This window comes from Lates calcarifer, linkage group LG4 (genome assembly GCF_001640805.2).
Source record: "Lates calcarifer isolate ASB-BC8 linkage group LG4, TLL_Latcal_v3, whole genome shotgun sequence".
NCBI lineage: Eukaryota > Metazoa > Chordata > Actinopteri > Centropomidae > Lates > Lates calcarifer.
The window spans coordinates 8,666,394-8,680,570 of NC_066836.1; the positions used below are offsets into that span (position 1 = coordinate 8,666,394).

Sequence of the window (14,177 nt, forward strand, 5' to 3'; positions counted from 1 at the left end):
GGCCATTTTTCTGCATTACTTTTACTGCTTTTATTTAACTAGCATTTCCAATGCAGGACCTTTACTTGTAATGGATTATCTTTACATTATGGCATTAAGTAAAGGATCCGAATACTTCCTCCACCACTGTCAATACACACACACAAAAAAGCCAGCAATTTAAAAATGTACTTTACTCAAGGTTAGATTTTGGTAAGTAACTTCTCTGTGACCTTAATAATTACATTTACAGAATTTCCGTGACCCCTTTCTGCCCACATCCTTATTATGCAGAGGACATTGCATTAAAGCCCACTAATTAGAAGAAGCTCTATGTTGTTGACACACACACACACACATCTGGATGTAAAGCAAGCTCTGTGAGAGGGGGGAGGGGTCAAAAGTGTGTACAAAGGATAGAAGAGGAGGTGAGGAAACAAGTAAATATCAATGCTGTTGCTTCACTCTCACCTTCTAGTTTTCATATTGTTGGTTCATCTTTATTTGTCTGTCTCTATCCTTTCCTTAAAACTCTTTCTTTGTATTATATATTCTCTGTTTCAAACTCCCAATACTCGCTAAGACAAGCATCTGACTGTGATACCTGGAGTCTTTTTAATTTTAATTGCTGGATGGACCCCAAGTGATTGATTAAATCTTTCACTTCTCTTGCGGGAGCTCTTAACATCTCTTTACAGAGACTAACTTCCTTAGCTTGCAGTTTTACGCCAAGCTCCAGGAAAGATTGATACAGAAAATGACTGAGAAACAAATCAAGCTAAGTGCTGTGAATTGTGCCTGACTGGAATTTAAATTCATGTCTGTAGTCAAATGGCAGTGGGTCCATCCCTCCCTCCACTTTGCTTCTCTGAGTGCCTTAAGTGTGTGTTGTATGAATTTAGCTTTTAGAGCCATGCTGTTCACTCGTCACTCTGGAGGTGTGGGTGTGTTTTAGGCCAAATGTTAGGACAACTGATAGTAGGTGTGTTTTAATGCGACTGTGTAGGTTCCTAGTGTGTGTGTGCAAAAGTAAAGTAGGTGGGATGTCAGCGGTGGAGTGGTGTGTGTGTGTGTATGCATGCTTTTTTGCATATCATTATGCCTCTCTTAAATCCCTCATCTACATAAGTGATTGTAAGCATTTGAATTTTTTTATGTACTGTGCATGTGTAACACAACTAAATAATATGACTGCTGAGAAATACAAAAGTAAATAAACACTACAATCAAGAGACCTTTTCTTATTTACAAGTAATTGCAATAAATCCACAGTTGATCCAGTAGTGTTCTTCTGGTTGCTTGCTTTTATTTTTTGTAATAATGTCTGTTGTCAGAGACACATTGGCCCTCATACAAGAATATTTTTGTTGTCTTCTAAAACTCTCCTTCATTATCTTTTGAGGTTTTCTTGTCAGTGTTGCTAGTTGGATTCACCAGACTTGTCCTAAATTGCTTATTTCAACTCATCAGTAGACAGGCTGTATAGATGATGATATGTTGAACAGAATATTACTTTCACAGCAAAGTTTTGCTATGGCTGCATAGCTGTTTACTTACCAGTCTAGAGGTAAGATTGCAAGTTCAGAATCATTCATTACTTTATTCACCAAGAGCTGTCTCCAGCAGTGGAAAGCAACTGCAATGTTTTGCTTCTAGTTCTGTCACATCTTTTCTTCTTCTGAAGTTAGCATGCTAACCAGTTAGCCCCGGCCTGTTACTTTCTGATAGTGACTCTGTGTAGTGCCCAGACTGCCCTGTAGTACCGCTGCTTAGGAAGCATATTCCTCTACGACAGATGGGAAGTAACTTCATTTATACTTAAGAGAAAATTTTGGATGCAACAAATTCTCTTAGATCACTCGGACATGCCTACAACACAGTTGTTGTACAGGTGGTTCTTGAATGAGGCCCAATGTCATTTATTTCAGTCTTTCTAAGTTAAATATGTTAAATAGAAAACATACTGTAGATCACCAGAGTAACATTTCAATCAGTGTTTGTTTTCTCTGGCAGGCGCAAGTACAAGAAGACGTCCCAGAGGTAAGACTTGCTGCTGGGACTCTGGACCTCCTCCTTCTCCTCATTAACCCTCCTTCTTATTCATCCCCACCTCCTCCCCCTCCTCTTGCGTTGTCTCTTGATACTCTCCCTCTGTTCCTCCCACTTGCCTGTATCACTGGACCACATGGACATGCTCTTATCTTTTTGTTTTCTTTCCTCATTATTCAGCATTGCTCATCTTGAAAAGGGCACTTTGTAACTCTCTTATGAAAGTGCAGTTTGAATAAAAGTTGTTATTATTTTTGCTATGATTATTATCATTATTTTCCACCTCCATTCCTGAGGGTCACAGATCTTAGCCGAACAAGCGAAACACACCTTGTCATGCTATGCATTCATAAACGCGCTCTCTCTCTCTCGTGTTGATTCAAGTGTCAACTCATCGTCATTACTAGATAACTGGCACTCTAATGGATAGAAATTATGATGACACAGATGTTTGGGAACCACAGACATCTCAGAACGAGAAAGCTTGACGAATAACTTTAGTGCTATGCATGTTATCTTCGTCATTATGAAACTTTCATTTGTTTAGTTTTGTAGTGGAGATGCTCTGGGGAAATCAGGCTCTCTATTAAGTGGGACTTGAATGCATTTATTTGCAAGGGTGAAAGCACAGATTAATTAATGCCACTGGATGAATGGATAATGTAGGTTAAAGCATCACTTGTTAAAGATATTTCTGTATTGATCTGAAGCATGCCATCAGTGTCCTTCATTATTCTTTTCAGCTTCCCCGTGATGATTTATTTCTGATGCAAAGGACATATTTTCATATTTTATGGCCTTGGGACCCCAGAGACCCTGTAAAACTGAAACATTTGAAACGCATTTACAAATGACAAAAAACAACCTTTGTATTCCAATGTGTCAGGTATGATACGATTCAGACAGCACCACCATTACGTTGATGGTAATACTTTACAAACCTGTTGTCTACATTTATTTGTCATGCAGAACAAATTGTTTGGCAGACATTTTCAAGAAACACTTGACTCGAAAAATCAACAGCGGGATATAAAATGCATTTAATTTTCAACCTGATCACACAGATGACACTTTTTCTACTTCTCGGTGAAATTCCCACTGCTGAAGACAAAATACCAAAACCAACAGTGTGTCTGGTGTCAGTCTCTGTGGAACTCGCATTAGTTGTTTTGTTGAATGTTGCTCAAACACTTTTTTATTTTTTTGTTAGGGACTATTTTCATTTGCAAATTAATGCACATTAGGAGTATTTGCAGCAGCAGAAGGTGTATATGGGATTGACTCAAAATTAACTACCCGCTTATGTTCATGATAACATGTCACATGTCACAACAGTGTGGCTCATTCATGTGTTTTTATTAGTTTTTGGACAACAATGAAGCGGTATGGCACAAAGGAATAAGCTATTGCTCCTCAGGAAATACTTAGTTTGTAGGATCAGTTCAGTGTTGGTTTTGCTCATTTCATGGGATTTTTTAACAATGAGGAACATATTGAATATCACCAGGCTTATCCCTTCAAGGCAAAATGGATGATAAATGTGCCTAACAACACAGTAGCTTCTCAGTTTTTGTTTTACTTACTGTTTTTTCCAACCATTTTCCCTCATAATTTTCACATAACAGCATATCGAAAATGACGTAATTCTAAAAACAATTGACGAACACCAATTAAATCAATGAGTTCTGCATCAGTCTGAAGAATGCATTGGCACAAATTGTGTTAACTTAGCAAATAGGAAATTGTAACTTTTCCACAAACGAAAAGACGAGAATCAAAACAAGAATAGGTTTCTGAAGCGCTGCTCTAATGCTGTTTCATGGCATTTTCCTGTGAACTGTGGGATTGCTGCACAGTCAGAGTAATTGAACGAAACTCTCCTCATGCTACTTATTGGCACAGTGTGTGGTCGTTTGGAGTGGTATAGAGCTAGCTGCTGGAAACTCTCACTCTCTCTCTCTCTGTGGCTGTCTCTCTGTCTCTCTTGCTCTCTCTCTGCTGGGTGGGTGAGTTCCTGTGTGGAGGAGCCGGGTGATTGACAGCTCCATATGTGTCTGTGTAATTACGGCCGGGCTAATTGGCAGAGAGGAACACTGGGACATTGTCATTACTGACACACCAGGACAACCCCTCACGCACGCAGATGGAGGGAGAGATAGCCCTCTTCACAGGGGGAGGGATGGAGGGATATAGGGGGGAGTGTTTGTGTGAGTGTGGGTTTGCATGGAAAAGGAGTTAAGAGAGATGAAAGTAACACTGTAAAGAAATAAAAGGTAGCCTGTATAGGCCTGTGCTTGTGTGTTTTATGCAGGGTTGGTGGTAGTAGTAAGGAGACAGTTTGCCTGTTACTATTTTGGTTATCAGTTTTTGATCACATGGTCACTATTGTGATCTGCTCTTTCAGCAATTGACAGTTTTAAGCCCCACCCCCCTTAGTTACTGTTGCTACGCCTGTCAGCTTTCCATTCTTGCACAGCACAGATGCAGTTAACAGTGATCACACTGGCAGATTTAGCACTTGAAATTCATAGTAATTTTTAAAATCATGGATCCCTGATTTCAGACAGAGGTAGACAAAACAAGGATTTCTCATTTCTAGCCTGAAATGACAACTGTAGCCATAGCTAGCTAGCTTAGTGAGCTACTGTTAGCTCTTTGTATTGTTTCTTGATAGTCTCCGACTCCCCTGTTAAATGTACTATATATGTACGCTGAAAGACTATTTTCCTTGATTGTACCAGGCTCTGAGTGCTGCAAAAAAAGGACTCAATACTGTGCCAGAACACATCTTGTGTAGACAAACACAGAGCACTGAGGCTTCATACCATTCATGTTATGCCTCCTGTGAAGACATGGTGCTAGCCTTCAGGTATTTTCAAACCTGCGCTTTTTAGTCCAGTTAAATTGAACTTTTTTCCCCTGGTTGGGTTCGTTTAGGTAGGTGTGGACACTAATCGCACATAGGTGCAGACCAAAACAACTGCACCAACAAGACTATTGAGATGAGGTGGTCTTGGTCACCAACTAAAACTAGAAAAGTTAATTTGTGATGAGAACACAATCTGATCTTGATCTGGCCCAAATTTGTGCTGAGCGGCTCCTGTACCCAGGTGTGCTTGGCATGTTGGGATGCAGCAGCGCACACAAACTGTTGCAGCTGTAACTGTTGCTCCACGTTAAATTGCATAGCAATGTTTCTTTTGCAGAAATATGCACTAGAACCAGGACTTTCTTTCTCCTGTCTCAGTCACATTTGAAGAATAAGCATGGTGAATGTTCTCACGTGGTTTGTAGTGATGCATTTCCAGAGCAAATTAACTGTAGGTGTGAAAACACCCTTAGTGCTCGAAGTATGATGCTTAGCTTACATACTTGGACAAGCAAGTTACAAGAGAAAAGGCTTTGAAGATGCAGACTATCCAGTGTGTAATATTTGGTAAGTTTGGCTGGCATTGCTGGAGTGTAAACTTCCTAAACCTGATAAAGATCGGGACATCTTCAGGGGATGGTTTAGTGAGCAGTCGATTCAAAAAGCGTTATGTCTTTGACAAATCTCTGCTTAATGTTAAGCTTCTGAATGTGCCAGAGAGCAATTTGATTCTATTGACTCGCCAAGAAAGAAAAAAACAGCACTTTCTCGTATGTTTACAAAAAAGGCATCGATCACCCAAGAACGACCACTGATTGTTCACTTTCAAAGCAACTAGTAGATGGTTTGTGTATCTCTTTGTATTCCCCGGCCTGAAAACAACAATGAATGAAAGGCTTTTACTTAAGCCTGTAAATATGCTACAGTGGTCACTCCTTTTGGCCCAGTTTTTAAAAGCTTTAAGTGTTCTGCCATCTGATCCAGGCAAACCTCCAACCTTAAATGGCCTTATGCAGTCTGCCCAGTTGCCAGCACTGTTGAGAGTGCATGTGTGTTTATATCAGAGTTTTGTGTCTCCTTTAGTTCTTCCAGGGTTGCTGTGTTTGCTCAGACTGCAGCCTTGGAAGCATTGCAGGGATACAGCTGAAGAAAACTTGTTCAGTTAGAAAATTCTTTGCCTCTTCTCTCCATAATTTACTGTAATAATAACTTGACATTTAATCATTTAAACACCAAGTAGTAGGCAGGTTTATTTTAAGAATCTGTAAGATAGGAAGTGCCACCTACAGAAACAGATAAACATCACAGTACAGTGGAAAACACCAGGGTGATAGCCACCATTGAGGTCATTGAGGTCTTGTCCTGTTTATCTTTGGGAAAGTTTCTGTGTTGCTTCCTGTATTCTAAGACTATCTTAGATCTATCATTATAAAAATGTCATGACTTTTTGGTGAAAAACAAATTAATAAAGGATTCTGCATTTATTGGTTCAGTGGCAAACTAAAGTAAGTAAACCCTTTGGAATGATCTTCATTTATTGGCAAATTGCTCTTAATATATGGTCAGTTACTTTAAGTATGACTTAAATATTCAGCATGTAGGTTGGAAAAAGCTCTAGACTATTGACATCAACAAAAGTCCAATCAATGAAACCAGATTGGATTTGTGGGTTAGAGCTACTTTGACTCATTTTTAGTTTGCCTGTAGTTTTGCTCCCTAGATGTAGATGAAACAAGTTGGAATCTTTGGAGTTGGTTCACATCTCTGTTCACGGGTCTACTGTCTACAGGAGTAGCATTGAGTCCATGGCAGGACACCACAAAGAATGTTGTCCATGATTCCCCCTAAACATTGTGCAGGTCTGAACTGCAGCCACAGAAAGTGCTTGTCAAAGGTTATTGATACTAAAGGAGGTTTGACCAGCTATTAAATCCAGGGGCTCACTTATTTTTTCCATCAGCACTGTGAATGTTTAATGGGTGTGTTCAATCAAGTCACAGAAGATTGTAATTGCTTGTGTGTTATTAGCTTAAGTACAAGTCTGTGCTTGAGACTTAGATGAAGATCTGATCACATTTTACAACTGTTTAATGCAGAAAACCAGGTATTTCCATTTGGTTGGCATACTTTTACTTCCCACTGTACATACAGTAGGTAGCTCTGGTACATAAGTGCAGCAGGGCAGCAGTTTCCCTCTAGAAAGTAACATTTGCATGACATTACCAGACAGAGAAAACAGTGAATGAAGGAAATCAGCACATTGACAGCGTGAAAAAAAGAGCAAGAGCAGTGGAGAGGAGGACAGATATCATCAGGCTGAGAGTCACGAGGGAAAATTGAACTCTTTGGTTAATGTCAGTAATCAGGGAGCAAATCTTCCAGGCATTGGCTGCCTTTCAAGAACAGCCCATTAGATGCCATTACCCAAGCCTCTCTGTCTCTTTTTTTCTGTGGTTTGGGGCCATTTGTCAGTCACCACAGCTATTGGGCTATTTATTGGAGATGATTCATTTGGTTTCACGTATGGATTAGCTGGCTACTGGAACAAGCACAATCATGTCTCACAAAACAAAACAAATAATTGTCTCTCGAGCAATAAGGAGCAGAAATTGGAGCGGCAATAAAGATAATGATGTGCACAGATAATTAATTTAAAATAGTTACGATGATGCACACTGTTTGCTATTAAAAAGAAAATTTAAAAACACAGATGCTACTTCAGGCTCAATCGAGGCACATCCTCACTTTAAACACTGTTTATTACCACACATTTCATTCATTAGGAAAGATTATAATATAAAATGGGTGCAAAAATGAAAATTCTTACCATTATTGTAAATAGTATTTGCTGTAGTGGTTAGTGATGTAGTTTTGTTTCTGTTCTTCTGTAGGCTTCCATCCAAGTGCAGCACGAATTTCAACTGAAATGACTTAGTTAAAAGAGCACTAGTCTCAGACTGAAAAATGAAAAAGTGTGGAAGCCTACATAAATTGGATTTTTTTTCATCTGCAGCTTCTCTTCAGAGAAGTTAAAGGTCTGTTGCTTCATGAGCATCGTGATTTATTCACAAAGTCTGTTTCCAATGCACTCTGTTGTAATTTGGTTTTATTGATGGACTAGATGGACTAGTAATTTGCTAATTGAAACTATGCATACAAACACAGATGGAAATGCACCTGCTTCTATATATCAAATATCAACTAAACACAAAACAATTAGAAAAACATCAGTCATACTATTATGTGGTCCACCTATTTTCAACAAGTTGTACACTGAATAGCAGAAGAAAGAAAAGAAATACAAGTCTTGAGATTATGCTGATAAAGAGATTTTTTTTTAAAGCTTTTAGCAAGTAATTGGCAAACTGAAAACTCAGTCTTTATGCATCATCCATATTCAAAAAATCTACTTTTCTTTTTGTCAAGCTAAAAGTATTGCATGGAGTGAAAGAAGAAAAACACTGACTAGTGGAGAATCATCACCATTTAGGACTGATGATTTCACCAAATATGTATAAGGAAATATCCAAATTTCTAAAGGATAGCAATGAATAGAACAGTTTTGCCATTTTATCACTGTGGGTATAATGAGTGTAGCTGTATCGTGAAATGCCACCTACTTACTTAGTCTCTTGTAATCCAAGGAGTAAACTATTCAGACTGAGTGTCTGGATTAACTTGGTTAACAGAGCAGTTTTGATTAAAAACAGAGGTATCTGTTCATTTCAGTCTGTTGGGGTTTGGACAGAAAGCAGTCAAGCTGTGGGACCCCAAGACCTCAATTTCAGCTATTAGCGACTTGCTTTCTTCTGCAATTGTTTTCTAGTTGAGGTGATGAGTTGTGGCTGGTTTTTGGGTTTGGTGGGTGTGTACCAGTTTTTGTCTGCATTTTGTGCACAACACAGCCAAAAGCAGCGGTGAATTTATCAGTTTTGGATTCATATGAAGCCACTACATTTTGATTTTTTGAAGAAAATGTTGTGATTTGTGGTTTGTTTTCTTATTGTGGTTTACAGCCCAGATACATTGATGATCACGCTTCGATCTCCCTTCACCTCCTTCTTCCTCCCATTATCCTATCTCCTCCTCTCTCTTACTACCTGATGGTTATAGGGGTAATTGCCCGGCTCAAATGAGTCTCCAAGCTTTGGCTAATTACATTCTTCTAAACTGATCCTCCCTCCACCACTCTTTTCCCCCCTTTTCCTCCACATCAGGTGCTCCTTTCTTTTCCCGAGGTAACCGCCCCAGTTAGCATGATTCACACCACGTTACAGTTTTCTAAACCACGCAGGTGCTAAGAGACACCGTATCAGTTTGTGCATCAGTACACATGCACAAACTAAAAACACATTCTTTAATGTACAATTCCTGCACATATGTGACATGTGCATAAACAAACAGCTGCTTGGGATAGATTTTCCATTCAAGCCAAACAATACCCCTCAATAGCTGCATACAATGAGGCAAGTTGCTTTCAAATTGATTTTTTTTTTTTTTTTTTGCTTATCTTAAAGCAATGTCCTAAGATTACTGTATGCACAAGTGCTGTGTTTTCATTCTGCAGCTAAAGGCTTCTACACTGATTATTTTCTCCCTCTTTGCCTACCTCCAAAATACATTACTGAGCTAAGTGCATTGCTATTCTGAAGATTGATTACAAAGCCTAAATGATAGGCTTTTATCCTAAGTTGAGGCTATGGCAGAGATGAGAACATAAACGTCACAGGCTTTCTTGGTGCCAGCCCAGCTCATGAGGCTTCCCCTTCCTCCTGCCTACAGCAGATAATATTGCAGATTTATGGTGTGGATTGTCTCTTTAATCTGGTTGTTTATATCCACTCTCCTTCCAACCACCCCTCCGCGCCTCTCCATCCCACCTCCGCCCTGGTCCCTGCTGTTTGGGCTGTTTGCCCAAAGGGTATTACCACAGGTGGACGAAGAGACAGAGCAGGAATGTCTGTGCGTGTGCGTGAGTGTGTATGTGTGTTTCTGTGTCTGTTTGTGTTTTTGAGAGAGAGAGAGAGAGAGAGAAAATATTTGGTCACACTGTGTGAGAATGTGAAGAAGAGGCAGCATTCATCCTCTAGTGTTTTGTATGCTGAATGTGTGTGTACTCATGTGTGATGCCCAGCAGCTCTCTGTGTGTGTGTGTATCTGTGTGTGTTTTTCTTTCCATTCAGCTATCTATCACCTCAGCTCATTCATCTCCACCTAACCCAGTCATTTCGGCTCTAGTGGGAATCGCAGACCTCACATATAGTGTATTCAAATACTTTCCGTGGCCCACAGTCTCTGTCATAACCAATGTGAAAGACCATGTCTGCAAAATGGGCTTTCCTTGCTAAAGCAGAGATGGATAAAACTAGGAAGAATGCATGAGATTGATCTAGGCAAGGTTTATATGTGCTGAACTTTCTAGTGCTATGGAAGTATGGACTGTAGAGAACCTGAGTACCCACAAAATGAACTCTGACTGATGGAACAAGGCAGATAACAGTCTGGAGCAGAGCCTCATCTAAGCAGAGGAAAAAATAAAGCTTGGTGTACAGTTGCTTACACAGACACGTCCTCATGCAGTGTATCACAGAAAAAGACTGGATGTGAAGCCTCACTTGGATATTAATAATGAACTGGAATGATTATGGGGGAATATTTGGTCTGGTGGCTAGCGGCCGCAAAAATCTATCCAATCCAGTACTGCCAGTATGAGCTTAATATTTTGTCCCGCAACTGCTGGGGGATAGGAAGTGTAATAAAACTGAATCAACAATTCTCTGCCAGCAAAATTCTACATTATCAGGCCAAAAACTGAAGTGTTTACTGCAGGGCCAATATATTGGTTTGTCTTATTTGTACATTATATTGATGCTTTTATTGTAGTTGTAACCACTCCTTTTACTTAATCTGCTGGTGAGAGTGGATCTAACTTGGCAGCTTGTCTGATGTTTTATCTGTTGACATATTCCTACAGGTAAACCAAAAAAGTAGATTAAAAGCAGTAACTGAACTTCTTTTTTTTGTTTTTTTGAATGAAGCTTTCAGCCACTACTGGATAGTAGCCAAGTAGATAATGGCTTGATTAGTGATGTGGTGCTTTGCAGCTTGTTATGTCAACAGTGGACAGTGAGGGATTTAGCATTGTGAAGTGAAACGTGTTGTTGTTGTTTGTCACTCGGTAGAAAGCTCTTTTGTCACGTATGGAACGATGAATAAACACTTCAACTGTGTTGTCAAGTTTGCAGGAATTCATCAGACCTGCTTCTTGTGATTGTGTATGTGTGATAATGCATTAATTGTTTATATATAAATGTGTAAGTGTGGGTAAACCTACCAGTGTTTACTTGATGATAATCTAAGAGGAATGCAGGGATTCTCGGCAGTGATGCAGTCAGGTCTCTGTTTTCTGTCACTGTGTTTTTTAACGCTCTTTCGGACATGCTGAACTAAACATCCCTTCGAGATAATAAACTTTCAGCACAATAGTTCACTGTTACAAATTCATGCGGACTGCATGGTTTGCTTTAGTAATTATATCAGTCATTCATATTCTTCACTTCCTCAGTCACATTTACTTCAAGTCCTAACATAGTGCGACAGACACACATGTTTTGCTCTCCTGCCAAGATGATGATTCTGAAATGATTTCATCTTGCCATGTTGGAAGCTGTTACTTTTTATGAATTATGATGATGAAATACAAAATACAAATAATGGATTTTCAGCATAATTTAAAAGATCTAAACCAGCTACAGTCCACATACAGGTGAAGTGTATACAGTTTTAGGATAGCAGTAACCCCCCAGAAAGTAGTGGGATTGTTGTGCTGCTACCACAGTTCTTCAGTTCCAGACAAATACTGCTTTGGTGCAGAATCACTCACTATGTATTTTTTCCATTTGTACCTTCCCTTCATGAATGGACACGCACACACAGACTTAGAGATAGCATTTAACCCTATGCATTGCTTTGTCAACTTACCAACCCAGGAGACCAATAATAAATTGCTAAAGAGAAATGAAGGATGAGTGGAGATGATGGATGGAGGTGTGGATAATGTTTAAACTGCTCAATGAGAAAAGTCACAACAGAGAGAACAAATTTGGTTCTTTGAGGCACCTCATCTCAAGAATGTGTTTTTAGTTTGTGCATGTGTACTGATGCACAAACTGATACGGTGTCTCTTAGCACCTGCGTGGTTTAGAAAACTGTAACGTGGTGTGAATCATCCTCATCTTTGTGGAACTAAAAATGGTTCTTCTATGGCATCAATCTGAAAAAACATTTTTGGTTCCAGTTAGCACTTTGACTTTTGTGTGTAATGTTAAGGCCAGTGCTAAAAATGAGAGAGTAAGAGGCCACCAAAAGGTCTAAAATGACTAAACCATGACTCCATATACAGACTCCATAGACTCCTGACAGGGGAGTAATTGAGATTCAGTATACACATAATACCAAGATGAAGTAATTCTACTCTAGTACTGACAGGCCTAAAGACAGATGTTTTTAAATCATTCAATTTAAGGCTTTTTATTTCCCCTTAAGATACACGTAGACACAACTAGAAAGATCGGGATGTAAACTGCATTACTGTCAATTTATGAATGGGGTTTTGTGTGTGTGTGTGTATGTGTTTGTGCTTGTGTGGAGCGTGGGTGGGGGGTTGGGGGTCTACTGTAGTATACACCTCAGGAGCCTCTCATCTAACTGGATGTGTCTTAACTGAGACCTCCTTTCCCAGTCTGACAATCTGAAGTAAATAAGTGGCCTTTAGCATCAAAGACATGAGGATGCGAGAGGAGTCTCACTAATCCTCTCATCTCCACACTGCTGTTTGTTCCTGTTGAACATAATGAAGCCTAATTGAGTCATAAATGGAATGCTAATTTTGGTAACCCTGGTGTTTGATGGAGACATTCAGTATTTCATCACGATGGCTTAAAGGGATCTTTTTGGTTTTGGTGGAATGACTATTTCCCCTTCTTTTCTACTCACTATTATTCTTTGGTAAAAATGAAATCGTTTTGAAAGGGAAAATGACAAAAGGACAGAATGAAAGGACTGGTATCAAAACACTGTATATCTGTATTGTGTCCACATGCAATCATCTCAGTCAATGTCAGTTGTCTTTTGCATTAATGAAGTTCCAGACCAAAACACTCTTTACGTTACAGCACAATTTGTCCGCATAAACAAGCATATCCCAAATGATTATATGTGTATGCTGCATTATCATTTGAAAAATGGTCAGAGACTTGTCCAGTGAAGAAAAAGAAAAATCCAAGCCCTGAACACTTTTCCAGTTACCATTAATACAACTGTGGTCACTAAATGTCAAGAATTACTCATGTGGTTTGCCCTCTCTGTGCACCTGCCACTTCTATTGTTGTTTATTTACCTCAGTTAGTGATTTCCTACATCACCCAGAGAGACCTGAGAAACCCTCTGGGCCTGAACGTATAGCACAATCTAGTTAAGTATTTATAACCCCCAGCTGTACAAGAGCAAGACTTTTCCAAGGCTAGAAAAAATACTTTGCTCAAAGTGCAACATGTGTTATGGCTGCATTTCACTGTATTTTAAATGTAAATGTTGTAATGGATGTCTCCCTGTATCATTATTTGCTGATGGTGAAATCTAAAGAGTATATACGGTGCACGCTCTGATGCACACCTGACTGATAGGTGTGTATGAAAATGGAATCATCTGAAAAGACAGTAGTCCCACTCCCACACTGTGTCTACACTGATGAGTTTATTTAAAGATGTGACACTTCGTTCAAGGAAATACAAGATGCATCATCAAAAGTCATCTTCTAGTGCCCATGTATGTGTTTTAGAGTGGGATTGTTCTCTATTTACTCCAACAAAGCACATAAAAACAGAGGCTGCAACAGTATACACCAATAAGCCATGACATTAAATCCACCTGCGTAATATTGTGTAGGTCCCCTCACGCTGCCGACAGCTCTAACCCATCAGGGCAGGGACACAGGACCTCTGGGGGCGTCCTGTGGTGTCTGGCACCAGGCCACTGGCAGCAGATCCTGTAGGTCCTGTGGGTTATGGGGTGGGGCCTCAATGGATCTTGCTTGTTCATCTCAGATATGTTTGATCAGACTGGAACCTTAGGAGCTTGGTCTGCAAATGTTTAGGTCTTTAGGTGTTTAGGTTACGTGTCAAAGTAACATCCACATGAATGTCAGGACCCAAGGTTTCCCAGCAGAGCATTGTATTGTAATGAGATGATTAGTGTTATTGCCTTTACTTGTCGGTGGTTT

The 14,177-nt window shown here is 39.6% G+C and overlaps 1 protein-coding gene across 6 annotated transcripts in view; it reads left to right on the forward strand.

The window, feature by feature from the left end:
• The window catches only part of pde1cb (phosphodiesterase 1C, calmodulin-dependent b), an 87,601-nt gene that overhangs the window by 33,538 nt on the left and 39,886 nt on the right, over positions 1–14,177 (forward strand). Inside the window, exon 2 of one of the 6 annotated variants that reach the window (XM_051069931.1) lies at positions 1,993–2,019. The exons of the other annotated variants lie outside the window; for them this stretch is intronic. Within the exon in view, the coding sequence (XP_050925888.1) occupies positions 1,993–2,019 (27 nt within the window). The remainder of the gene's footprint in view (positions 1–1,992; positions 2,020–14,177) is intronic. 6 annotated transcript variants of the gene reach the window in all.